Source organism: Seriola aureovittata, chromosome 8 (assembly GCF_021018895.1).
Source record: "Seriola aureovittata isolate HTS-2021-v1 ecotype China chromosome 8, ASM2101889v1, whole genome shotgun sequence".
In the NCBI taxonomy this organism is placed as follows: domain Eukaryota; kingdom Metazoa; phylum Chordata; class Actinopteri; order Carangiformes; family Carangidae; genus Seriola; species Seriola aureovittata.
In genome coordinates this window covers 11,602,501-11,630,151 of record NC_079371.1, presented here as the reverse complement: position 1 = coordinate 11,630,151, position 27,651 = coordinate 11,602,501, and the positions used below count along the sequence as shown (strand labels likewise).

Sequence of the window (27,651 nt, the reverse complement as noted above, 5' to 3'; positions counted from 1 at the left end):
CCCAAACTTTTGCATGCTACAAACAGATATCTTCATTTAAGTGGACAAATGTAGTGTACAAGAACAAGTAGTAGCCCACTGGTGTATTCTTACAAAGCTACTTGAGCACCCACACAAATATTCCACTTCATTACAGTTAAGTGTTTATATTATATTTTTGACTCCACTACATTTTGCTGAAAATAAAAATCACTGTTTAACCTTTAACTATTGTTAAAGATTAACTACCCAACAGAAGTAGTTAATATCAGCTCCACCTTGACTAGCCGTATCAAAATGCTGCTTACATGTTAATGCTTCAGTAGCTTGATAATCCAAAATATGTCTTCCACATGTTTGCTAATAAAAACAATGTTACATTCACGAAACTGATAACATACATATCACCCCATTGGATATGCTCTCACAGTTGCTTGATACTGTGCCGTCCATGAAAAAATGAAAATTTAGGTATGGTAGAATCTGTACCAGGAAAGAATATATCGCCTGAACAGGTCAAACAACCTAACTGAGATTAAGAACCTGATTTTTGAATAATTGATTAAATCGATGTAATGAAATCTTTACTTTTGCAACATCACAATTAGTTTAGAGTTGTGAAATGAATTGACTTTTCAGTGAAGTAGGAGACATAAACTTTTAAAAAGGAAATATTCATAGATTCTGGAGTAGACATAACTTTAGTAAATTTGCCAGGTATATAACTTGTTGTGGAATAAACACATCAAACATTAATACCTGTTTAAAGCTGAGTATTTTTACATGTCTTATAAAATGTCTGGATGGGATCTTGAAGTAAAGGAACGTTTGAATTTATTCATGCTACAGTCCAAAACTGTAGAGAATAAAATCATCTTTATTCGCGGTTTTGGACTGTAGGTGGCAGTGTTACACTGTGAAGCATCTCCGGTCTACCGGAAGCAGAACGGAAGAAGAAGGAGGAGAGGGGCGGGAGAGCAGCCGTTGTTCACTGTATTTACCTAAAGTGGCGGCGTAGTGCAGTTAGGTAGCCGCTAACTGCTTGCATCTATACTTAGAATAAATTGCATTGTAGTGTTGTTATTTGTGTTTTAAAAGTAGCGTTAGCAACATTAGTAAAACTCAATTGTTACATTAGTAGCTGGAATACTTGCTAGCTAGCGTTAGCCAAGTAACTAACTACAACCGCTGGCACGTTTATCGCCATTTTGCGCATTCAACAGTCCAAGACTTTCGCCAGCAGTAAGGTAATAGCCACAGAAATGTCTGGATGCCAATGACAAATACAATGTTGTGTGCTTGTTTTCAGTGCTCAAATCCTAGCTATTTTATACGTCCCTCCTTTTGTTGCAGGTGGTGGATCTTGCAGAATGGCAGAGGCAGACCGACCAGGGAAGCTCTTCATCGGGGGACTGAACACGGAGACCACCGAGAAGGCCCTGGAGCAGTACTTCAGCAAATATGGCAGGATTGTAGAAGGTGTGAATTGGGCCTCTGTTGGCCATTTCATTCTCAGTTCTTACCGTAGTTAAGTCTGGATAAGATATTGAATGTTGTAAATGCAACACTGCTTGAGGTATTTGGCAAGTTGCTCAATTTTTGCTGATCCACTATTTGAATGTGTGCCCCAACTTGGCTGTAATTGCAAAGGTACCCAATGTCTGGTTTGGTGAGTTTCATTGGAGCACAATTAGCTAATTTTTGACTTGATTCCAAATGATTGATTACAATAACATTAAAATTGAGTCTGGAAAGAAGCAAACCTCTGAACCAAGAATGGAAGGGTTAGTTAAAACGGAAAAGGACGAGCCTCTCAGTGACAGATAGTAAAAAGGGTATATTAATAAGAGCATGTCTGTACAACTTAAATTGTTGTAGAATATGTAACTGTTGTACCATTGTCAGACAAAGATGTAATCAGCATAAACTATTAGTCACAGTGCAGACACTCTCCTCACTCCTAATTTCTTCATTTCAGTCCTCTTGATGAAGGACCGCGAAACAAACAAATCAAGAGGATTTGCGTTTGTTACTTTTGAAAGTCCAGCTGATGCAAAGGATGCAGCGCGTGAGATGAATGGAAAGGTAGGTACTGTCTTTTAATCAGCCACAGTCTTCCAAGAGATCTCCTTGAGATTATATAATTTTTAATTCTTCTACCACAGTCTCTTGATGGCAAACCTATCAAAGTGGAGCAAGCTACAAAGCCTCAGTTTGAGAGTGGTGGCAGACGAGGACCTCCACCCATGCACTCTCGCAGTCGGGGTCCACCTAGAGGCCCCCGTGGTTCTAGGGGAGGCCCTGGTGGTATGAGGGGCCCGCCATCCAGAGGTAATTTTTTTTGGTTAATTTTATCATATTTATACAAAATTATAGTACATGTATAAGAGTAAAACAATGTTGTTAAATGTATTTTTTTCATAATACTTATTTTTGAGCTTGGTGTATTAATATTTTCATTTCTTGTCTGTGAAAAGACTATTATGATAATTCAGGGAGTGGAGAAACCTTCTTCAAAGGGATGTCATCCAGAGGCCCCCCTCCGATGAAGAGAGGACCCCCGGTACGTAATGGAGGCCCCCCACCCAAGAGGTCTGCCCCATCTGGTCCCATGAGCAGACGTAAGTGTGAGGAAATTCTGTTGATTCTTATCTCAATTCAATTCCTGCAAGGACCTAAATGAGTTGCTTGTATCTTAGGGTTGTGTGGTGATTAATGAGCCAGTTTGTCATTGCTTTGTATATAGCACCCATGTCAAGGGACAGGGATCCCTATGGTCCGCCCCCTCCTCGCAGAGACTCCATGATGTCCAGGAGGGATGATTATCCATCACCAAGAGATGATCATTACAACTCAAAAGACAGGTGGGGCATTTTTTATTTGGTTACATTAGACAGTCATGTGAAACTATTTGAAAAACTTTTTGCATTTGATGAGATTTAAAAAAAAAAAAAAAAAAATGTTTTTGAAATGTCGACTGCACACTCTACTTACAATTTATAAATTACTTTAATGGAATTATAAAAAAGTTCACTGCTACTGCATAAACCTTGGGCTCAAAAAAATGAGTCATCTGAAATTTGATATATTCTAATTTTGAGGATAATCTTAATTTTGTTGTCAGTTACCCAATGAAATATTTATATTTAATTGGTTACAGCTCTGCAGTTAATTGTGGTGTGTTTCACAGCTACTCCAGTCGGGATTATAATTCCAGAGATTCAAGGGACTATGGTCCTCCTCCCAGAGATTACTCATACAGAGAGTACTCCAATTCCAGTTCCAGAGATGACTACGGCTCAATGTCAAGAGGATACAGGTACGTGTCTAAGTTGATACAAAAAGTAAAAAAAAAATGGATCATATCATACCTGGTTATCTAATAACAATTTTTCCTATAATGTAGTGATCGCGATGGTTATGGGGGAGGCCGGGAACCTAGAAGCTATATGGACCGTCCGAGTGGTGGCTCCTACCGAGATTCATATGATGGTTATGGTAAGATATGACTCCATGAGTGTAATAAACTAAAGATAACCACTGTGGCACGAAGAAGAGCTGCACAAATAACCAACCAAATCATAGCATTGATTGCCGCAATCTACAGTCACAAGAAGCTGCAGTTTCTCCCATCCCCAGTGGAAATGGCATTGCAGACAGCCTCTTTAAACTTTTTTCCTCTCCCTTTGCTGCATTCCTGGCCTGCAATCCTAATTTTCATATTTTCATGCTCCAAGAAATATATAACTATTGGAATCTCAACTTCAAAACAAAATTATATTCAACACCTGTGTCCATACCACAGTCTCTATTACCGCGGCATTCATCAAAAGCATCAGTATTTGTGGCAATCATGCAGAAATAACACAGAATCTTAAAGTGCCCCAGAGAGTTTGCAACCATAAGGAACCCCAAAATGTCCATGGAAACATCTGTTGACCACTCAGTATGTGTTGGCTAGCAAAGCTCTCCCTCAAGGAGTAACCTTCACAAAACCATCAAGACAACTCTGAAAACCTCGTCCTTAACCTGCAGTTCTAACTCTTGGATCTCTAAAAGGAAAATGGCTTCTCAAATCAATGGCATGCTGAAATGGGTAACACTGCCCATTTATTCCCTGTGCTTGGATATATTACTGCCCATATCAACTAAATATCCATGTTCAATTTAAGACCAATAACATGATGGGACATTTATATATGTCATCCATTAAATTTATTTGTCACATAATGAATTCTATTGGCAAAAAAATGAGCACTTGACAGTGCAAGAAAATGTTTAAAATTAAACCTTGCCAATTACCTGACCCATTGACCCTGCAGGTAACTCTCGCAGCGCCCCACCCTCACGGGGCCCCCCACCATCCTATGGTGGAAGCAGTGGAAGCAGTCGTTACGATGACTATGGCAGCAGTTCCCGGGATGGCTATGGCAGTCGTGACAGTTACCCCAGCAGTCGGAGTGACCCATATCCACCTAGCCGTGGTGAGCGAATGGGCAGGCAGGAGAGGGGCCCAGCTCCCCCTGTTGAGAGAGGCTACCCTCCTCGTGATTCGTACAGCAGCTCAAGTCGTGGAGGGCCACGTGGTGGCCGTGGTGGCAATCGAGCCGATAGAGGAATGGCACGCAGCAGATACTGAACTGGACTTGGAAATCACATTCAAGCAAACGTTAGTCTCCGTGCACACAACACGTGTTTTGGAAGAAATCTGACGACAAGACAATTTAGCCATGTCTAAATCTGTGGAATATGAAGCTTAGCTTTGAATTGTATCTTGACTTTCCCAGTTTTTTTATGTGTAAAAGTTTTTTTGTTTTTTGTTTTTTTTAGTATTTCTCTTGCTCATGTAACAGTACAGTTACCAAGTGAGTGTTAGTTTTTGTACATTCAGTGCTGTTGGAATCTGCAATGCCCTATAAGTCTGGCTTTCCTACTCTAATAAAGCTTTTAGTTGTACTTGACCACTGCTCATCGATTTTCCAAACAAGATCAGCGACAGTAAGATGAATGTTAAGTAACAACATGATCTCCTTTACAAAGCTGTCTGTAAAACTTGGGTGAATCTCTGCTCGTGCTATATAAATAGCCGAGTGACTTGAGTTCATTCTTGTGTTAAGAATGAAGAATGTACTTCGAACTGGACGCTACTGTTTTGAAGGGTCAGGCAAATGTTACTGTCAAAATGTTCCAATGTAGTTTCCTTGGCAATGGATCCATCACCCTAGAGCCATTTGATGGCATGCAACGACAAAACCAAAGGCAACAACAACCAAATGCAACTCGACCGATAGTCAACAGCTGGTAAGCAAAGCAAACCTCTTTGTTTCTCATCTGTAAATGAGTTTCTCATTGTCCTGTATTGCAATCTCCACTCAAAAGGGTGATATTCAAGACAACTTTTGCCTCAGGGGACAAAAGAAAAAAAAAAAAAAAAAAGGAGGTCGACTGAGCGAGCCTTTTTCATTGTAGTTCGTTTTCAGCAGCTAAAATTTTCAAAAGTGCGCAACATCCCAAGACATTTCATCCCTTTTCAACAATGAAAGCTTTAACGGCCATTTTGCCTACTGAGCCCTCAAAACGATGTCCTTTTTTGCCTAACCAATCATCCAACCTCAATAAAATGATTGGCAACTGTGCATTATTTAAATCATAGGTAAAAACGTCTAATAATTTGTAAGAAGTTTCTTTGGTAAAAATTAAGAGCCATTTTTTTTTTTTAATTGAAAGCCATTTTCTCAGTTTCAAAACCTTTTCAACAAGCATGCCAATTCAAACAATGGAGACCTCTGGGAGAACACCATCGTCCTAACTGCCAAACTGGAAACAATCACTGAAGCAATTTCGCTGTCGGACCAAGGACTACAATATCATTTTCAGATATTTTATGAATACATGATTAAAACGAGGGCAACTTGTTAATTTTATATTCCAATTGCAGGATGAACATCCCTCCAAGGCAACTGCCCTTGCAACATACCTGAATTGTGTCGTCAAGTTGTTGGACCAATGAAACCACACTGCACCAATGCAGGTATGCCAACTAGAGTAATTATTTCTTAACTATCTGTATGTTTTGAAAAATCAGAGAAGTGTATGACTGAAAGGTATCATGACCTAAGTTTTATAATTTTATAATGAATACAATAAAGTGTTTGCAAATGTGATTTTTGAAAACAAAATGTTAAAAGTAGCCACTGTGATTGTGGTATATTTGAGTTTATTACTGCAAAATTAAACTGTTGATGTGTAATCAGTTGTTTTTCATGTTTACTGTATTTCAGATGCTGGCACAGGAGAGAGCAGGTTGAATCTCTTCAAGTGGAGCAACATGTTGAAAGTGGGAAGAACACAAGCTGAGAATTTGCTCGAATTCAGTTTTTGGTGTTTTCAATAAAGACTTTAAAAAGAGCTTTGTTCATTCTTAGTATTGTCTTAACATGAAAGAAGAATGCAAAGAGCACAATTCTCTACAAAGGTATTTTAGATGTTAGTGTAGTTATCTTTTTAAATGGAGCTGAGATATCTGTGGTACCTGGTTGGTGTTTGTTAACGGTGTCTTTATAAACTCAATTGTAATAGAGCTTTTGTACCATTACAAAAGCTCTATTACAATTGCGTTTATAAAGACAGAAGATAAGCATTTACCACAACTTTTTATTTTTTTTTTTAGAGCTATTGAGGCAATCACATAATTTCCTCCTGCAAATATTCAGTCAACATACATTACTCATGGGTGGACATTGCAATAGTCATATAGCTTGTATTGCTGTGTCAAACTTCAGCATGACCCATTTTGCATCAGAACTTTAAATCTCACTACATGGTATGGATGGACTGTCAATAATGACTTGCATATCGGACCTGCTGGTCACATAACCTGAGTCATTCCTACAGTAGCAGTAGGTGTTTCCTGATCCTTGTTGCATTTTAACTTGTAACATAATATTATAGAAAGTGCCCTCAGTCAGCATGTGCCACTTTGCAGAGGAAAAAGACCGCTGTCTATTGTTAAGGTGCTTGTTTGCCAGTAGGGGTGATCATCAGTTTTGTGTGTTGAAACAGCGTCGTCCTTCCCCCACCGCCTCTTTTTTTTTTTTTTAACTTGTAGCAGAAGTGCGGATGTGAGTTGCATATTGATACGGAACAGGCCGCCAGTTTTTTTTTTTATAGCAATGCGTGCTTAGGCAATGATCATTTTGTGGAGCTATGAATCCAGAGGAGCAGACTGTAACGTGGTTAATATCACTAGGAGTGCTCAGCTCGCCTAAAAAGAATATAGCGGACCCGGAGGAGTTTTTGAAAACATCGTTGAAGGATGGGGTCGTCCTGTGCAAGCTTGCTGAGCGGCTCATACCTGGCTTCACTCCCAAGGTGAGTTGTTGATTTAAGTTAACTTAAGTCAACAAATGCCGAATGATCGATGGCTCTTGTTAAACGGAAGGGAGGGGTTTGTTGAACGTGATACCGACTACAACTTCTCTCCCCTACACCAGGCCTTTCATTTTTGCAGCTTACGGCACCCGAGTCGTTAACTTTTGATGTTTTAGTTTTGTATCAAGCTTGTGCATCGAATTACAGCTGCATTCGGCGAGTTTTCAGATGTGAGATTTCAAGATGCGGTTTCCTGTGAAGCGAAGAAAATGTTCCGCATTCTTGACAGGAGTCAGTCGGTGTGAACACCCTCCAAAACAGGACAAATTCGGCAGCAGGAGTGCATGAAACATTGACCACAGGCCACACAGGGGAGATAGGTGGAGCAGGGGCTTTCATTGCACTCACAGTTTTTCAACAACTTTTTTTTTTTTTTTAACGTGGTTAATGTAATTGTCGTGAATCATATATGTTTCGTTGTCGAGATGACAAAAGTTGATAATGATAAATAACAGTTGCAAAGATAGTTCGTCACTTCCTCCTGAAAGGACTCCAGTGCGACCTCCTCCTTAGAAAAGCGGCGTCAATGTAATTGGAAACAGCTACAATAAAACCGGAAGTAGTAACTTCTCTCTTTGGAGATTTACTTTTCTGTGTAGTTTGTAGCTCTTCCTGTTTGGTTCTCATACATTGCTGTTTAAAGAACAGTTCGGGATTTAATTACAAGCAACGAAAAGTCAAGCTTGTCTTTTGCGTTAAATTTTGACCGTTAAAACGCGGCTGTTCACAAAGATTTTATTTTGAAAGTTGAAAAAAAAAGTGAGCGGATGTTTTGCTTACAGTGGTAACTTTGACATTTCTGTGGTGTTAATGGTTATGTGTGCATGAAGGAGACGCAGGAGGAATCCACAGTTATTTTGTGAACTGTAGGTTACCGCATTAGGGTCACTACAACAGTGTTTTTTTTTAGCTTTTGTGTGTAACTGAAATGACAGTAGCGTCGGCATGGAGCTTTAGCTAAGAGCTTGTGTCAGATGTCTATCGCATAGTACTAAACCGAGGTATTTGTTTATATATTTATTTCGTGTGTGTGTGTGTGTGCTCAGTATTGCCAGGATCCGAGAACTGAAGTCGACTGCATTTCCAACATCAGGGAGTTTTTAAGAGGATGCTCGTCCTTGAAAGTGGAGGTAAGTTGACTCAGTGTTGTCTGTCAAGTTTCGTACACAAACCTACGATATTTTGACATGGGCTGGTCTCACTCTACCATTATCTCCTTACTTAGCCCTCTTGGCCCATTGCAGTTTACAGAGGAGACTTAAACACACTCTTGCTTGTGTTGTGATCTGCTTACCCTGCTAGCATATGTTTTCTTCACACGTCCATGTGGAGTGAGCCACATTAACAGGCATGCTGTCAGTCACTCACACTGACCAGGTCGGAGGGGAACTGTTGTGACAAGTGCCTCTGTTCTCAAATAGAACAACTTAGGTTTCAACAGTCTTTACTTCCTTGTTAATTCCCTTTCTCTTTCATGCTGCAGTGACTTGATTTTTTGTTTGCCCCCTAGACACACACTGCAGACCTGCATGGCTAAAAAGATGTCTTAATATTGGAAAGGGTCAAATCATTTGCAGATGTTGGGAGTTTTCTCTTTCTCTGTACCAGCCTGTTTGCGACTGCCACACTGGACAGTGATGTCTCCTCTGGCTTTATAAATAGTCTTTTCTGGGCTTGAATCACATCAGTTGGTTTCTTTAAACAACTAATTGAGTCAGCAAGCCTGGCTCACTGCAAAGTCAAGTGGTTCAGTAGGTCTGCCCAGCTGGCTTGTTATGTCTGGGAGGTCCCCTTTGCTTTTATCCATCAGCCCTGCTTTAGCCCATAATTAGACCTTTTGCGGCCAGCCAGTAGCTCATGGGCAGAGGTTTTTGCAGAGCCACTGTCAAATGTATCAGCCAGGGGATGTCTGTGGTGCCACAGCGAGCCCTGCCCATCCTTTGGTCAGTGATGTGATCATGGTTAGAGAACTTTTTCTTTCTGTTTTTACCATAGCAAAGTAGTGCCTGCTTGCCCTGTGACTGCATAAAGAGAGCAGTCACACTGCTTTCACTTCTGCCCCGAGGTGCAGAAAGAGGAAGCGTCAATTACTGCACAATGCCTCAGATTTTTTTGCTGTGTTATGATCTGCATGTGATAATTTATTTGCTCTGATACTACTACAGTCATCAGAGCAACATGTGTTCTTAACATGACTCATTGAAACAATCACCCTAACCATTGTCAAGGTCTCAGCACTGGCAACAGTTATTAATGATCAAAGTCAATACGGTGATGTAAGACCCTTTTGGTCTTTCATTTTGTTTCATCAGTGCAAATGGATTTTTCCAGTCTTTTAGTACCAGCAGTGCAAAATCATTATGCATAAAGCTAACATTGTATACTCACTTTTTTTCTTTTTTTTACATAATGAAAAGCAAGCTGCGTACATTTTGGTAATCAAGTCGAACCTATAGCTGATCCCATACCTAGAGATGTAATGGTCACATTTGCTTTAGCTCTGAATGAGGTCACACACAACTCATGACCACGGCTGTACTACTCAAACTCTATATTTAAGATGTTTTATTTAAAATGTGAAACTTTATCTGCTGGAGGAAAGAAGATAGCTGTCTGAGACAGAGCAAGCAAGCAGTGTGGCTGTGACTGTGTGAGCATCTACGAATCGCAAATGTGTCTGGCACTGTCTGTTTTATTTCAAACCACTAAGTCACAAAATATGGGTCATGCTCGACATGTCAGTTTTTATCTCTGTCTTGTTATAGGCTTTTTCAAATCCCTGTGTGCGTTTCATTGTGTGTGTGTGTCTTTCTATTGTTTGTGCAGCAGCCTGGAATGAGTCTCTCTCTCTCTCTCTCTCTCTCTCTCTCTCTCTCTCTCTCTCTCTCTCTCTCTCTCTGTGTGTGCACTCAACAAGCATTACTGCTCACATCAGTGCAATCAGTAGAAAAGTTCTAATTTTGACCTACTCTTCTTCCATATCTGATGGATTCCAGGTTATTTGAAGTGATGGTTTGACATTTATTTTGGTCTGAAAGCATCTTCTCTGTTCCTTTTCCATCCAGGGGTTTGAACCAGAGTGGTTATACACTGGTGACAATTTTGGCAAAGTACTGACCACTTTGCTGGCAGTCAACTTTGCCACACAAGGTAAGAGTTTTGTGGTCTTTCTCTGTGCTTCCATTCCCCAATTTTGGGGACAGCATGATCATATCTTTCCTTCTCTGAAAGTAAAGAACCATATAGTAATGAGTAAAAGTATTAGTTTTTAAGTTCCAGTATCTGAATGTGTTGAAGAATGAAAATGAAGCATCTAATGTGCAAAAGAAAAACATGAATTCAATGAAAATCCTCCTATTAAATATAAAAGTGTCCTTCCCTCCCCCGTCACTTCGCCTCAGTTCCAATAAATGAGCTTAGACAACGAATAAATAGAACATGTGGCTACATACTGTATTAGCTGTGGCCAGCTGATGTCTTCTCCCTCATGTATGTGTTATGATGGTGGTCTTTTTCATTTAGCTCTTTGTTCATGCAGCCATTCTAAATCATGATTGAGTGTGTTACCCATGGGCAGCTGGCATGGCAGTGTGTGTTTGTGTCACGCTGAGTGCCATATTTACTCATGTGCACCCATAGCTTGAGCCACCCTCAATAATTCTCCTTCTTTGTTGGTCATTTTTTGTACGCTCACATTAAGCTCCTCTATGAGGCAACATGCCTAATGTTACTGAATATACTGTATGTGTGAATGTATGCATTTCAGACAGACATACACCCCCTTCTCAAATGCATTTCTTCAGTGAGGACACAGCATAATGTGGTTTGCAGTGCAGCAGCCCCACAGCAGTTCAGAGCTAATTGCTTTGCTTGAATCTCCTTGTTTGGGGGCACTGAGGAAGTAGCGCCAGTCTCCCTCCAGTTTCTAACTCAAAGCTGCCTGAGAACCAGCAGCCTAAGAATTATTTAGTCAGCGTTTTTAGACTAATCTGCCACCGCTGCATGTTTTATGAGAGATGCATAATGTTCCAGGCTATTTGAGAACATGTGTTTGTGACATTTCTGGATGTAAAGGGAGTAATGGGATATGTGCCTCAGATTCGGCCTGAATGACAGTGAAGAAGGAGCATGACATGAGGGCTGCGGCTGATGAATATTTTCATGGTTGATTATTTGGCTGATTATGTTTCTGATTAATTGAATCGTCTATAAATGTCAGAATATTGTGAAAATAGACCACTGCAGAGCTGGAGGTGACGTTTTTTAACGGCTTATTTTGTCTGACTAACAGTACAAACCCACATATTCAATTTGCAGTTGTGTAAATCAAATGTAGAAAGTCCATTTTTGCTTGATGTAAATTCATTTTCTGTGTTTTCCCCCCATCAATTAATGGGCTAATTGTTTCCATACTGCATGATATTACCTGCGGTACCTTCCCTTTTGTGATGTATTACAGTTGCTGTCATTCTGTTAATGCATGATCAATCTCTTGAGTGCACATAAATGGATGGGAGGATGCATGCCACAGTGTGAGATGGGGCGAGAAGCCTCTGCTAGTGCTGGGCTCTGCTTGATATGCAAATCTTTTAGAGGCTGGCTATGCCTAGCAGCTGTTCTCTCGTCTTCAGAAGTGAACTTGATTTGAAGTGGATTAGTCACAAGTTAGTTGATATGATTAAACATAAGAGCCCTCTGTGTTTTTACTCATGATCCTCTTCCAAGCCTTGTTTTCCCCCTGTCTCATGATGACTTTCTGTGCTCAGCGTTTATGTTTGTGTAGGGTAAACGCTTTGAACATTGCCCTCATACAGGAATAACAGTGGAAATCACAGAGCTTAGCTGACAGAAGGGCTTCTCAGGACTCTGTGTGTGGGTGTTGGTGTGGGTGTGTGGGTGTGTGGGTGTTGGGAGTGGCATGTGGGATCCATGAGTGCATGTGGACTATCCTGCTGCTTTCAGTGTGTCTTTCATCATATCAGTTATGCCTCGGAGTGATGCACCCTGACGTCTCAGCATATGGGAAGCAGTAGGGAATCGTTTTTTCCGTTTAAACTTTCATTACATAGATTCCAGATGATGTGCTGATAAAACAAGATGACACAAAAAGTGTTACAATACACATTTTAGTGCCTTTTGGTGAAAGTGCACATAAGCGTGTCAATTATATAGCCTCAGAGTTGAACTCCTTATTGAGTATCTGAATTAAAGGTTACTGAGGCTTATGGTGCACACTCATTATTTTTTTATTCTTCTGCAATTTGCAACAGGATTAGACAGTAGACCTGGCTAGCATCCAGTTGGCATTTGGGAGGGAGTCTTCAGTGAGAGTGTTTCTGCTTGTTAGCCTGTAAGAGGCTGCAGGGCTACCATGTGTCACTTTTCAAGTGAGCACTGGCAACAAAATTGATGCCTCCATCAGTGCATCTCAAAGATTGCACTCACACTGCAGGACACCTGACAGCTACTGACCCTAAATCACGTTCCCCCGGCTGCAGTGGCTCAGCGATGACACTGTAGAGGGTTTGGGTGTCTGTAACATAAATTCACCCACTAGACTGCACTTCAGATGAGAGGCAGGAGGAAATTAAACACATGTCAATTAGTCAGAATGAAATGTATTTGCTGGACCAACACATTGACTGTATGAGTGATCAGTGAGACATGTTTATTTTACGATGTATAGACTGTATGTTGCCTTCCTTTTCCCTTTTCCTTCCTTTTTTTCGGAGCACTGTGCCAGTTCTGGTTAACTCAGATGATTCTGTGTGGCGTTGTAAATGTGTAGCCTGTGTGTGCGCATGTTCACTGTCCTGCGGCTGTGCAGCGCAATGGACCGTTCTCACATGAATTATCATCAACTGGTCATCCCCCAAAGTATGTGCACCTGCGTCAGCTGTGATGATGAGGATGAGGATGAGGAGTGTGTTTGTGCGTATTTTCAAGGAGAAGTTCAAACACCAATGCAACCGAATAACCATTAATAGAGGTGCCATATATTTCCTGTGTGTGTGTCCATAGACTGTGCTGCTGAGAGGTCATGTCCGCAGTCCGGTGCCCCCCCTCCTAGTCAGTCGACGTCTTCACACACACTCTCATCTGCCAAATCCAAAGGCTCTCTACGTAGACAATCCAAATCAGTGGTATGGTCTCTTCTATATACATCTACATTTTCTGTCTTCCTGTTTTTTCCTCACCTCACATGCTTGAAAGTGGTTCATCCAAGTTTGATTCTCCCCATTTTGCACATATTTTATATAGAATATGTCAGATCATCATATGTCAGTTTTATTCCACATGACTGCACTTTTCATTCCCTTGCACAATAAGGAAATAATTATATTAAGAGAAGCATAAAACATTTCATACAAATCCACAGCCGAATTTAAAAGAAGAATGTGCAAGTCCAATATGTTGCATTGCACATAGGTACACACATACACGTACAGATCATTTTTGAGGATACACCCCATGACGTTTGTGTTTGTGTAACAGGAGATGTCTGAGAACGGCGGAGGTGGGCACCTGATGGTGAAGGCTCGCTTCAACTTCAAACAGAACAACGAGGATGAGCTGTCATTCAGTAAAGGTGAAATGATCCATGTGACGCGGCAGGAGGAGGGAGGATGGTGGGAGGGCACACTCAATGGCAAGACAGGCTGGTTCCCCAGTAACTACGTCCGAGAGGTCAAACCCTGCGGTGAGTTGGGCCACACAATCAGGATCATGAATTCCTTAGTTTGGTCGTGCCACCAGTTTCAAAAAGATTTTGTTGCAAACATTTTTGTATTGTATACAAAATATACATTTAGCTAAACATGCAGTATAATTTGCATTTGACACCTTATTTTGGAAGTGTAATGCAGAGTATAGAGTATTATGGTGCACTTTTTAGTGCTGTTGAAGAAAAGCTGTGATGAAACGTGAGTTGTTGCAAAATAGATGTATGACAGCATGATATCGTTGACATTATTTGTGTTCCAGCACTTATTATAAACAATACAATACAGAATAAAGTGGCAAGAAAAAGTGTGTGAACCCTTTGGAATGAGCTGGTTTTTTGCACTGGTCATAAAATGCGATCTGATCTTCATCTAACTCACAAATGTAGACAAACACAGTGTCCCTGAGCTAATATCACACAAACCATTATAATCTTCTGTGTCTTTATTGGACACAGCCATTAAACATTCACAGTGCTGCTGGAAAAAGTAAGTGAACCCTTGGATTTAATAACTGGTCGAACATCCTTTGGCACCAATAACCTCAAACAAGCTCTTCCAGTAGCTGCTGATCAGATCTGTACATTGTTCAGGAGGAATTTTGAACCATTCTTCCTACCGAACTGCTGCAGCTCAGCCATATATATTCTTACGATGTCTGGTGTGAGCGGCTCTCGTCAGGTCATTCAGCAGCATCTCTACAGGGTTAAGATCTGGGCTCTGACTGGACCACTCCAACAGCAAGATTATCTTTATTTGTAATCATTCAGTGGTAGTTTTATTTTGATGTTTAAGGTCATTGTCTTGCTGCATCATCAGGTCACCCTAACATTATCCTGTAAGAGACCTTGAAAAACTTGGGAATTCATTCTTCCCTCGATGATGTGGAACTGTCCAGGCCCGGAGGTAGCAAAGCCCCAAATCATGATGCTCCCTCCACCCTACTTTACCTTTGGGATGATGTTGTCATGTTGATATACAGTTCCCATTTTACACCATACATAGTGCTGCATGTTCTTCTCAAACAATTCAACTTTAGTTTCATCACTCCATAAAACATTTTCCCAGTCATGCTGTGGAGAGTCAACCTGCTCTTTGGCAAACTTCTGGGGTTTGCTTCAGTTTTTTTTTTTTTTTCTCTGAGAGCAGCGGCTTCCTCCATGCTGTCTGTAGCCAGACACCAAGCTCCATGCAACCATGCACCACGATTTGCATATGTTAGACTCAGAATCAGAGATTTTAACCAGCTCCAATGATTCCTTTAAGCCTTTAGCTGTTTCTCTGAGGTTCTTTGTTATGTTATTGATCATTCTGCGTTGTACCCTTCGAGTCTTCTCAGCTGGGCGCCCACTTCTAGGGAGAGTCGCCACATAACTAAATCATCTCCATTTATAGACAGTTTGTCTGACTGTGGACTGATGAATATCTAAACTCTTTGACTTTGTAACTCTTTCAGCGTCATGCAAATCAGAAATTCTTGATCCTAAGTTTTTTGTAAGACATGGTTCACATCAGCAGATGCTTCTTGTGAATAAGAAACTCAAAATGTTTGAGTGTTGTTTCATTGACTGGACTCCAGTTTTGATGACTCCTGACTCCAATTAGCTTTTTTTGATGTCATTAGCTGGGGGGTTCACATACTTACTCACAGCTTACACTGTGAATGTTTCAGTGATGTTTTCAATATGGACAAGAACAGTACAATGATTTGAGTGTTAGTTAAAGTAGGTTGTGTCATAATTGTAACTTGAATGAAGATCTGACCATATTTTAGGACAGATTTATACATGAATGGAGATCATTTCAAAGGCTTCACTTACTTTCTCTTGCCACTGTATGAGACACAAATGCTGATGTCTTGTTAATCTGAAAAATAGATTTCTATCTGTTCTGCACTGTAACTTTTTAAACTCCATTTTCTGTAAGAAAAGATTTCCTGCATACATTCATATTCAACTGGATACTTAAACTGTCAAACTGATCTATATAATGGTTTTTATTGCCTGGATATTCAATATAAATGTTTTTTTTTTGCCAATTTTTCAGATTTTTCTGAATTAGTTCTGATGAATTGGCAAGTCCTCACATATTGTTACTTATCTCCTTTACAGAGAAGCCAGCGTCTCCTAAAGGAACTCAGCTGACCAAAAACTACTACAGTGTGGTGAGTGAAAATTCTGTGGGATTTTATATAATATTTGCTATTCTCTATGGCGGTTAGCTTACATAAACAAGAGCTTTGTTTCATTCATTTTTCAATAGAGATCATATGAAAGCTGAAATTAACAAGGGTTTTTGACTAAATTTGTTATTACATACAGTATGTGTGCTATTGAAAAATACTGAAATGTTTGTCTTGGTTGAACATACCAGTAAGGAAATCATACATTTGACATCATGTAACTTCAGTGATGGTTCTCTCTACTTGATAGCAGAACAAAATAAGACGAGATCTGGAATGTGATAGATTTTAGTTTATATTTCTATTACCTATACAAATCAAAAATGCTTTATAACCCTCTGATCAGAATGTGTCTATTATTGTCTTATCACAGTTTAGTCGAGTTTCCCTCTTTTAACTCAACAAATAAGTAACTTCTCCATTTCAAATCACACTCTGTTACCCCTGCATCACTCTGTTTTCTCACTGTTTAAGTGAACTAAAAATAACCCAGATTTTCCTCAGCTGAAACACTATGTTTTGACAACATTAACATGCGATATTCTGCTGATTGTGCTACTTTTGCAGGTGGTACAGGACATCGTGGAACATGAGCGGGAGTTTGTCAAAGAATTACAAACAGTGCTGAGTTGTTACCTGCGACCCTTGCAAGGCAGCGACAAGTAAGAGCAATGACAAGGAAAAGATCAAAATGACAGATCCGTTAATGGGCAAAAGACATCACTTAATTCAGAAGACCGTGTGGATTACTAGGAAAATGTTTTTTAATAATTGAGTGATCCAAAATTCTTGAATTTGACTGTCTTAATTATTTGTTCATTAATTATGAAATTTAAGGTTTTTTATGAATATGTCAATATTCTTAATAATAATTTACCAAAACTGTAATCAATAGTAATGTCCACTTTACTTTCATGTTAAACTTTCAAGCATTGTTGTAGCACAGTCCTTGTTGTCTCCAATTGTGCCAAATCTGTGTGTATTCAGGCTGAGCAGTGCAGACAGCGCCACCCTGTGTGGAAACCTGGAGGAGATCCTCACCTTCCAGCAGGGGCTATGTGTGGCTCTGGAGGACTGTACTAAGTAAGTCATACTGGACACGGACCTCCATGTTTGATCAGTTATACAAGATAAACAGTCTCAGTGAAGAGCATTGTTTGGACCACAGTGTACATACACCCTCTTGTGCACGTTATCTTAGACATAATCAAATACCTTTTAGAAGACCATTTTAGACCATTTATTTTTTAGTTAATTTACTACACTGCGCACATACTATACATTACTGCGAAGAGTTCTACAAAACATACCATGCTTGGTTCTTTTTTTGCAATCACTTCCTTCCTCCCAGACATCTCTTCCCTCTTGGTACAAATACCAACTTGCAAAAGCTGAAATATTCTTTCAAATATGCAATCTGTCAGAGTGAGCATGAAACCCAGTGTATTTTTATCAAAGTTAATATCTTTGCACACATTGATTTGTAAAATCTGCACATCCTCTGGTGCATTCATGCTCTGGTGGGGAAACTCTGATATTCAGAACTACTGGAAACAAATGTCTGCCTTGGTAGAAGGAAAATATATTTATACATCTAAGAAGGTATGGTATGCTTTGGAGATTGGCCTGTACAGTGTGTACAGTCTAAAAATAGCCCTTAAAATAATAAGTACTTAAACTATAAAACTTTGAGCTTGAAGCCTAGAAATGTCTTAAATTTCTCTCATCCAGTTTAAGGAAGTTGAAGATATTGTTGCATTTGTGGTGTTCTGTTAATCTGACGAGAGAGCAGTCGGATTCTGCCAGGTTTCAAAAATGCAAGAACGGGCTTGTACTCCACTCGGTAAAAATGTCTTCGCAGATTAAATCTCACAGACACCCTGAATAATGGCAGCTTTTCAGTTATTGGGAAATGACCCGGTATATCATCATAACTTATAATTATAACATAACTCTTGGTCTCTATCCATATCTCCCATATCCTTTTCTTTTCCCAACCCTTTTTTTTTTTACTTCCTTCACTCTTTCCACTTCTCTGACCTTGTCTCTGTATCTCTGACTTTGCAGAGTCCCAGAGGGCCAGCAGCGAGTGGCAGGCTGCTATTTAAACCTGATGTGTCAGATCAAGACTCTGTATCTGGCTTACTGTTCCAGCCACCCCTCGGCTGTCTGCATCCTCACCGACCACAGGTCAGCCCCTGCACGCAAAACAGCCAGGCAGCTGTACAATACCTTACCAGAGAGAGGTCTTAGTTTTAAATCACATGACAACTGTATCAAGGTAGAATTTAGTTTTTGATTCATTTAGCTGAACATTCAGGGTTCACAGACCTGCATTTTCGAAATGGCTTTTGATTGACTTAAAAGCCCCTCATTGTGCTAGACTCTCTCAGCTGATGAAGGTTTCAACTAGTTTGCAAGTTTTTTCCAAAACTGACACAATATCCTTCAAACTGTAATTTAACCCAGTGGTTCCCACCCTGGGGCTTTGGGGTCCCCATGAGGCGTTAGAAGATAAACTGAAGGGGTCATGAAATAATTTCCTGTGTAGGAAATGTGAAAAGACAACATTATGCCATACAAAATTATCTTTATTTTCTCTTATCTTAGCTTGTTTCTTTTGTGAAATATTGTCTAATTTGACCTCTTCAGGCCCCTAAAAATGATTCAAATTAAACAGTCTGAGAAAAGAAAATCTCTATTAACTTCTCACAACTCTTGCATCCTCCTTTTAAGGGGTCAAAGGCAAAGGAGGTTTCAAACCATTAATAAAACGACCCAGATGCCCTCCAGCTTTGCTTACATACCTATTTTTTCAGTCATTTGTTTTATATATCTGTGAAAAGTTGACATGCATCATTGTTGTGTGATTCTAGGACTACTCCATGCAGATTTTTGCTGATGAGCTGCAGTTTAATCTTTAGCCACAAGGTGTCAGGCTTTCTATGTGTAAATGAACAGGAAGCGAAACTGACTCTCAGAAGCTGCACCAAGTCCCCGTGTGCTGAAGGTTTACTTCAATCCATCTACTATTGAAAAGCATCATTCTCATTTAGTGGGACCTACTGTCGTGAATCTGTATTGCATAGACCACAGTCACTGTGAAATACCAAAATGGTCGTGATGCAGTTTAAACGATACAGTCTTGGGCAGTGTAGATGTAGCATGTCAGTTTCTACATTGTGAGCTGCAGATTAAGTTGAATTACAAACAGGAAGGAGCTGACTGTTGACAGGATGTATAGAGTTGTGGTTACGTTGACAGGCAAGCAAAGCACTTTTTCACAGTAAACACATTTGTGTTTCTGTTGAAGGAGACTTTCTTTTTCACATTCACATTTTACGCACTGTTACCAGGCAGTGCTGCTACAGGACACTATATTACTGAAGTTCTGGATCTTTCAAAGCACGTTGGCAAGGTTGCAATGAAGTGAACATGTTGTACTTGACAGCAAAATTTCAGAAACCAAACTGATGATCTAATTTGTGCTGCCTTTCAATCTATGTCAGCACCAGAACAGGTGCGAGTGGGCTTTTCTCATATTCCCCACTGGTGTGATATACTGTAACAGTGTTGGTGTTTCTTGCAACAGTGAAATGAGTGCCAATATTACATTTATCATCACAAATATGATGCTCATACTTTACCACCGAAATGAATCCAGTACGTAGCAACATCTTCTCATAATGGGAAGCAGTTATGTATTTTAACTTTTACTGGTTTTATTATTATGAAGCTTTAGACGTCTGTTTGATGCAGTCACCTTTTGTTTGGCTGTTAAGGGCGATTCCTGCTTTCTGCTGTTAAAAGCCAAACTGCAACAAAGTGTTTATTTACATCCTTTTACAATTAACTCCATATCACAGGTGAGAGATATAACCAATACACAGTATGTCATGATAAGGTCTGCTATGTCTTAGACATAATAAGATTAAAGTGCGCCTTTTTAAATGGTTATTTTTCAGTTTTAGGGTCCATCCACTTAACCTGCACAGATAAAGCTGTTTAATAAGTTGCTGTCTTCCAGTGTGTAGCATATCCAAAAATTGACTGTATTGTAAAAACCATTGTCCTGGTTCTTGACCTACTGTATGTTTACCATCTGGACATATCTAGTGAAAATGATAAAAATGTATATTGAAATCACTCTAAGCTGTTATGCACTGAAATTATCAAATTGTTTTTGGGGTAACATCAAGTTGTTGTCAGAAATCTGCATCTTTGAAGTGTCCTTGAACTTTGACCTATACATTCAGGCTGCACTGCACTCTGTATCCCCATAGAAAAACTTCACTGTGCACTAAAAGTGTTTGTTTGTGTGTGTGTGTCTAACAGTGATGAATTAGACAAGTTCATGGAGAGCCAGGGAGCAAGTGCTCCAGGGATCCTGACCCTGACCTCCAGTCTCAGTAAGCCCTTCATGAGGCTTGACAAGTACCCGACCCTGCTGCAGGAGCTGGAGAGACACGTGGAGGTACAGGAGCAAATATCTTAATATATACTGAAATAATGTATAATAAAACATTGAAAATAATACTGAAATGTATTCAAATCTGTACTGTACAGTGTCACTACAGTATACACAACTCTTAACCATTCAAATTTTGATTTGTTTGACCTGATTTACCTCCAATAATTAAAAGGACCACTAAAATCTGACAATTTTTAGAAATGGAAAGTTAAAAAGAAAGTGTCTTTCTCTTCCTGTCTCTGACTTCCTTTCTATATCACAGTATATCAAGTTATCACAATTTTTTTTCCCTTAAGATTTAGGGCACAACGGCTCGACTCTAAGTTGCTGTATTTGATTCGATGTGTTGTTTATTTCCACCACAGGAAGCCCACACAGACTACACTGACATTGTAAAGGCAACAGCAGCATTTAGGAGCCTAGTGGTAAGTGTGGAAATCCAGAGGGCTCTTCATTCTTAAACTATCCTTTAACCATGCAATCTTTGTTAATCTCCACCAGGGATTAGGCTTTTTGTCACTGCAGAACAAGCCTCAGTTAAACAACCTGTAAGCCTCTCATGTCAATTCTCAATTACTGGATCGTGCATCTGCTGGATTTCTTCTTTCTTCTTATTTCCCCGGCAAAATTGAAGACACTGTTTCGTGTCAAAGGTTAATATGTGGATGAAATAAATCTTTTTTTTTTTTTTTTTTTTTTTTTTTAAATGTATGCTTTTCACTCAGATGATGATAATTAACTGATTAAAGCATTCAAATTAATCCACAGTGTAACAAACTAATGACAGTGCAACGTAATATAGCGGTTCACAGTCAAGCACAGGTCTGGTGAGAGTTTAATGAAAGTGTCTTAGCTTTTGTGTCAGCTGCAGGTTGGGTGATAATGTTGTTCCTACAGTGGGTGTGAACTGAAATGCCATCTTAGAAGAGCTGGATTAGAAAACGAGCAACCGCAGTGTACTTGAGTGAACATTATTCTGAGGCACAATTTCCCCGGTACAGCTCAGAGTTCTGTGTAAGAATAAATGAGGTGACTCACACATGTTTCTTGAACAGGGCTGCGCAAGAAAGTAGGGAGAAAAAAAATCACACAACACTGACAATTGTAATTTGCAAGTCTCATTTGTGTGTGTGTGTGTGCATGCATGTGTTTTGAATGTGTGGTTGGGTGGGTAGACGCTAAGAAATGCTACCTACCTCTCTGTAGTGTTCTCTCTCCAGAACCTATGTTTTGTATAATGCGCAGTGGAAAATGGCAGATGTTGCATTGTCATTTTTCTTGCTTGAAGAGGGAGAACCCCTGCCTAGCACCTGAAAATATACTACTAAATGTTGCTCTTTAGACCTATGACAAAGAAGTAAAAAAAAAAAAAGAAAAGAAAAAGAAAATCATATAGACACTGGGGCGGCTGTGATTCAGGAGGTAGAGCGGGTTGTCTGCTAATCAGAAGCACACATACATTTTTTAAAGCCATATCCATAGTGGAAAGAAAATGCCCTCTTGCTCATTGTTCAGTAACGGATCATAATTACCTCTACCAGTAAGCAAACATTAATTTTGTGAGAGTAGATCTCACAAATTTTGACGTTATAAGCTTTTATTCTGAAACTCTTTAAATCCAGAAATCTGGAAATGGGTATGAATAGCAAAGATATTTATCCAAAGCAGCTCTGTATCTAACTGTTTCAGTGAGTTATTGCTTTGCTACCTTCATAGACTGTATATATTTATGTGTGTGTGTGTGTGTCTTCAGGCGCAGTGTCAGGAACTGCGGAAGCGCAAGAACCTGGAGCTCCAGATCTTGTCAGAACCAGTGCGGGGCTGGGAGGGAGACAGCATGAAGAGCCTCGGTCATGTAGCTTACATGTCCCAGGTCCACATGAAAAATGGGTCCAGTGAGGTGAGAGGCGTGTTCGATTTGTCTCAAGCTTTTTCCAGGATGTCCAGAAATAACTTCAGTTGTCACTTTGTTTCCTTCAAATTGTTAGGATTTGGCTGTCTTAGTGAAAGGTGTAAATTAGAGTCCCATGGGTTCCATTCAGTCAAAGAGGATAGATAAGCATCTTAGAGGGATTTACAGGATTTATTGGACTACTAAGCACAAAATTTGCCCTAGTGTGCACAGAGAAGTAATTATTGTAATGATTTCTGTCTGCTTCTTTTCTCATCCTCAAAATTCTTTGGTATAATTTAACTGGAGTCATTGTGACATTAAAATAAAAATAAAAAAATCATATCCATTTCTCAGTTCAGAATACTGGGTACCAGTCCTGCTGTATAACAAATACTACCAGTCAGACGTGCAATTGTCACAACTGCACAGTTAAATATTTACCCCACAATCCAGACATCTGCATTGACCCTCATTAATTTGAGAAAAATGCAATAAAATGTATGTTTTTAAGATAATCTCAGCAGAGGTAGCATGTTTTATATTGGGTCAATGCATTGCATATTTCGTTCTAGATTGAGAATGCATGTTGTTTGATGCAGGGCAAGCAGACCGGAAGTGTGAACCACACCATGTGGTCAAGTGCTCTAGATTTGTTTGATTAGTGAAAAGTCTCACTAGTACAAGTTAACCCAGCAGTGTGTTATTTAAAACACATGTGAAGCGTTCATCATTGTCTGAATGTGTCATAGGGTTTCCAGTGTCCATGAACTCTGTGTGTTTTAAAATCCATCCTCCCTTGATGCTAATTTGACATCTCCTTCAAGTGTCAAAACAGAAACCTATGTAGGCCAGACGCACACTATAAAGCCAACTCCTCTTTTTTGTGTGGTTGCTGTGTAGGGGTCGACATTGAGATGGTGGTTGGAAGAAAGCCCAACATATACATTTGGATTCACCCTCTTTTGATCACAGCCAACCACTTTCCAACCACCTCACCAATCTCCATAATCATTTCACAACTCTAAGTTCTTGTCTGCTTATCTTATTTTCCATTCATATAAAGAGCAACAGCTTTGCCAAACTGGTATCTATACCAGTGTCAGCTGTAATAGTGGTTTTGCATCAGTGCATGTAAGATAAACTGGCACCCATTTGTTTTATGATGAGAAACACGATGAACAGGTTCAGCTGCAGCCACCTTCCGTTTTGACATAGTTAGAAAACGACGCCTACTGAAGAAAGCTTTGGTTAACCAGCTAACCTGTTGCAGTATATGTTTGCATAAACTAATAGGTCACATTGCAACCAAATCTTTCTTGTTTCTCTCTTGCAGGAAAAAGAGGAGCGCTATTTAATGCTATTCCCTAATGTGTTGGTAATGCTTTCTGCCAGTCCCCGGATGAGTGGCTTTATTTATCAGGTGAGCTACATCGTATGTCCCCTACATACCTCCTTAATAAGATGGCAAACCCAAATTACAAAACATTTTCCTAGTTACCTCCAGTGGAATCTAGCCATGAACTGAATATTCTCCAAGTGTGTCTGTCACTGTCTCAGTGAAATGATTGTGAATGGAATATCATTTGCAGCATTCAAGCAATTGAAAAAAAAAAAAAGAGAAGATTTTTTATTTATTTAAATAATTACAAAAATATGTGCATGGATAAATTCCACTAAATGTTTAAGTGAGGATATCAGCTTTCATCTTTATGGGCACATAAGTGCATTTCATTTAATTGACTTCAGGTAATAAAATGTCACAGCAGCAAATCCTCTACATATGATACGGTGTCTTATTTCTTCTCTCTTTATTTGTTCTATTCAGGGAAGACTGCCGCTGACAGGCACCACAGTAACAAGACATGCAGAGGATGCGGACAGTGCCCACTATGCCTTTGACATCACAGGTTTGCATCTGAAGCTCTGGAGCTCTTTAGCTCAGTTGAGGATAGAGCAGTGATACAGTGTAATAAGATAACGGATCTTTAGCAGCAGTCGGAAACTTGCAAATTCTTATTCTCAATCTCAGCTAACCAATTTATATGACAGTGCTGTGAACATTTGTTTAGATTTCCACAAGCTGATGTAATTGTGGTTTTGGTATATCTAACTTTCACTTAAGGAATTGTGTGTGTGTGTGTGTGTTTGTGTGTGTGTGTGTGTATGTGTGTATGTGTTGCAGGAAGCATGATCGATCGTATTACAGTGTTATGCAGTAGTCCTCAGGAGTTGCAGGAATGGCTGGAGCACCTTCAGCCCTTTACCAAAGGAGGCAGCCCTGCAGGCACCATTTCAAAGGTTACACACAGAGTCTTTCACAAACACACACATCTAGTTTAGAGTCAAAACAGTACTAAAAGTGATCCATTCGCCCTGCTAAAGTGCGAACAACCTTTTGAACAAATTCTCACCCTGAGGTGACAAACATAACACTCATCTTACGCTGCACTCACAGTGTATAATTGTCACGCACTTGCTTTTCTTCTTCCTTTGACTGTCTCATGTAGACTGTAGAAGGAAAGCCACTGAGCATGGTCGGCACTCCTACTCACCTGTCCCACCTGGGCAGCCTGACTGCCATCAGTCGTGGCCCCCTGGAACCACCAAAGATCAGCAAGCCCTGGTCTCTCAGCTGCCTTCGCCCCGCGCCTCCCCTCAAACCCTCTGCCGCACTGGGCTACAAAGAGGTAGGAGGATGTTGTGCTGCACAAACAAACCTACACAAACTTAATATGCGTCTCTGGTAGGCAGTCATGCAGTCAGTCGTTTCTCATGAACTACAAGAAGTCCCCCTTCTCTACAAGCCCCCCTCAGTCCCCCTTTCTTTTTTTCCACCAAACGCACAAGCAACACAAGTAAAATTGACACACCCACCTTTAATCCATTAATTGGTGTAATATTGACGCCCATTAGGCAGTAAAAAATAAAAGATATAAGTACCCCAATTAAATGAGTAGAGATTACTGATCCAACCTGTGTGTGAGGAACATTATTATTCAATATCTAATGTTTTGGGTATTTTTCATCAAGACAACAAAACCTTAATCAAACACTCCCTAGTGACATTTGACATTTAACTTCAAATATGTGGTCACAGCCTCTCAAAACGTTGTTCTGTTCTGTAATGACAACAGGAAAACCCTCAGTGTTTGAACAGTGCGTGGGCCAGCTAGATAAAGTACATGGTGACTGTGAAAGGTGGCAGCAAAACATGATTAATATCAATATGTAGCGCAGTGTAGTCAATATGCAGTAGCTGGAATAGATTTGAACCGACCGGTGCGGGTTTGTCTGGAACATGGCGGGCTATGCTGTTGTTCTGAAGAGGTTTATTCCAGTAACAGCAGCGCAATCGCCAGGTCTGTCTGGCACTGGAGAACCACTGGTCATGAGCAACTTGTTTTGGGTGAATGTGACGATGTTCACACTCTGGTCCACGTGGGAGGCAGTAGCTTTCACATAATCAGCACTTTCAGCTTTTGCTTGTTATGGACTCTCACAGTCTAATAATGTGTTGAATATAAAGTGTATCTGCGTTCTCTGTGTGTTTTCACACTATATATACATATATACTTCTACAGGAGCTCATTCTTGTCCACAGTGAGAATAAAACAGCTAGCTGGGTCCTCTTCTCTGCCCTGCAGAGATTGCATGTATAGACCTCAGAATGCATAACCTTCTTGATGCCAATTTCTCCATAGCCCCACATATCTTTTTTTTATTTTTTTTTTTTATTTTTTTTTTTTACATAAAATAATCACACTACGCTGCACAGACAAAGAATAGGCGAATGGGGGGAGGTGTGAAAATGTTCACCATTAACTCTCTATCACATCCTTCTCTCATCGTATTTTTCATGCACATTTCCCCTTTTTCTCTCTTTCTCCATCTTGCCTTCTGTAGAGGATGTCTTATATCATGAAGGTAAGGTGTGTGTGCGTGTGTGTGTGTCTGTGTGTGTGTGTGTGGGTGTGGGTAAGGATGTGGGTTCAGGGGGTGGGATGGGGTTGCCTGTGCCTGTGTGTGTCTGTGTGTGTCTGTGTGTGTGTGTGTGTGTGTGTGTGTGTGTGTGTGTGTGTGTGTGTGTGTGTGCGCGTTTGCCCCAGTGTTGAGCAGGCATGCCATTGCTCTGTTTGCTTCACTCCTCCCTAGTTGTCATCTGTTGGTTTCCTGTTTCCTGTGGCTCTGCGTGTCTGCATTTATTTTCTCTCTCTCATTCCCTGTTGTGACTCAAAGTGTCACTCACACCAAAAAGCTTTTCTGATGCAAAAGTTGTAATTTCTACTAGGGCTGCTATTTTTGGAAATCAGTGCATTGAGTGCAAAGTGCAGACAAGTCTACTGTCATTCACCTCTGAATGTATTTGCACGTGTCACATTTGAATGATCAGCAGCCCAAATAAGCTGTCATAGTTTAGACTATGTCTCTTTTTCAGTTGGTTTCATGTTTCTGGCAAACTTGGTGGGAACTATGTTTTCCATGCATAATGGTTTACAGTTTTATCACAATGATATACATCCATCATTCACCTGGTGCCTTTAAACTAGGGCTGAACAATTCATCGAAATATTGAAATCGCAATATGGCAAAGTGCGATATCCAAATCACAGGAGCTGCAATTTTTTTGATAAAGGTAATATGTGTCATAACACACCACAGGTGAAGCACTGTGGTGCTACAGAGACGCTCTGGCCTACAAAGCATATTCTCCAGAGGAACAAGCATCTTCCTTTACGTTATGTACAAGCCCCAACACCCCAATAAATATCTCATCAATTTAATTTTTTTTTTTTCCAGCAATAATGAAATTCAAAAATGACTGCTCCATCTGAAATTATGACTCAAATCACAGCCGCAATATCTGCCCTAATAATTGTAATATGATTTTTGTTTACAAATCATTCAGCCCTACTTTAAACAAAACTCCAAACTCCTTGTGTCTGTGAGCATCTTTCTAATTTCGTCTGTTAGT

At 40.0% G+C, this 27,651-nt stretch overlaps 2 protein-coding genes across 5 annotated transcripts in view; both read left to right on the top strand.

Annotated features, from left to right (window-relative positions):
* The first annotated feature begins 942 nt into the window (after window positions 1-942).
* Window positions 943-6,387, top strand: rbmx (RNA binding motif protein X-linked). Of its 2 annotated transcripts, none has more exons than XM_056382328.1 (10): window positions 943-1,226; window positions 1,333-1,458; window positions 1,958-2,064; window positions 2,145-2,310; window positions 2,457-2,600; window positions 2,726-2,843; window positions 3,170-3,298; window positions 3,386-3,477; window positions 4,302-6,010; window positions 6,261-6,387. In XM_056382328.1, the coding sequence occupies exons 2-9, from the start codon at window positions 1,350-1,352 to the stop codon at window positions 4,616-4,618; spliced, it is 1,182 nt and encodes a 393-aa protein (XP_056238303.1). In that variant the 5' UTR covers window positions 943-1,226; window positions 1,333-1,349; the 3' UTR covers window positions 4,619-6,010; window positions 6,261-6,387. The 2 variants fall into 2 exon arrangements, with proteins under 2 accessions (XP_056238303.1, XP_056238302.1); XM_056382327.1 differs by having other exon boundaries at window positions 2,457-2,606.
* Window positions 6,388-7,074: 687 nt separating this feature from the next.
* Window positions 7,075-27,651, top strand: part of arhgef6 (Rac/Cdc42 guanine nucleotide exchange factor (GEF) 6) — a 26,634-nt gene continuing 6,057 nt past the window's right edge. For 2 of the 3 annotated variants that reach the window (XM_056382709.1, XM_056382707.1), the window contains exons 1-17: window positions 7,075-7,350; window positions 8,457-8,540; window positions 10,476-10,560; window positions 13,432-13,553; window positions 13,906-14,110; window positions 16,244-16,296; window positions 16,882-16,976; window positions 17,302-17,397; window positions 18,382-18,504; window positions 20,650-20,788; window positions 21,151-21,210; window positions 22,539-22,685; window positions 24,013-24,099; window positions 24,505-24,586; window positions 24,862-24,977; window positions 25,187-25,366; window positions 26,583-26,603. In XM_056382709.1, coding sequence (XP_056238684.1) covers window positions 7,186-7,350; window positions 8,457-8,540; window positions 10,476-10,560; window positions 13,432-13,553; window positions 13,906-14,110; window positions 16,244-16,296; window positions 16,882-16,976; window positions 17,302-17,397; window positions 18,382-18,504; window positions 20,650-20,788; window positions 21,151-21,210; window positions 22,539-22,685; window positions 24,013-24,099; window positions 24,505-24,586; window positions 24,862-24,977; window positions 25,187-25,366; window positions 26,583-26,603 — 1,860 coding nt within the window. In that variant the 5' untranslated portion in view covers window positions 7,075-7,185. The remainder of the gene's footprint in view (window positions 7,351-8,456; window positions 8,541-10,475; window positions 10,561-13,431; window positions 13,554-13,905; window positions 14,111-16,243; window positions 16,297-16,881; window positions 16,977-17,301; window positions 17,398-18,381; window positions 18,505-20,649; window positions 20,789-21,150; window positions 21,211-22,538; window positions 22,686-24,012; window positions 24,100-24,504; window positions 24,587-24,861; window positions 24,978-25,186; window positions 25,367-26,582; window positions 26,604-27,651) is intronic. The other variant, XM_056382710.1, reaches the window with a different exon arrangement.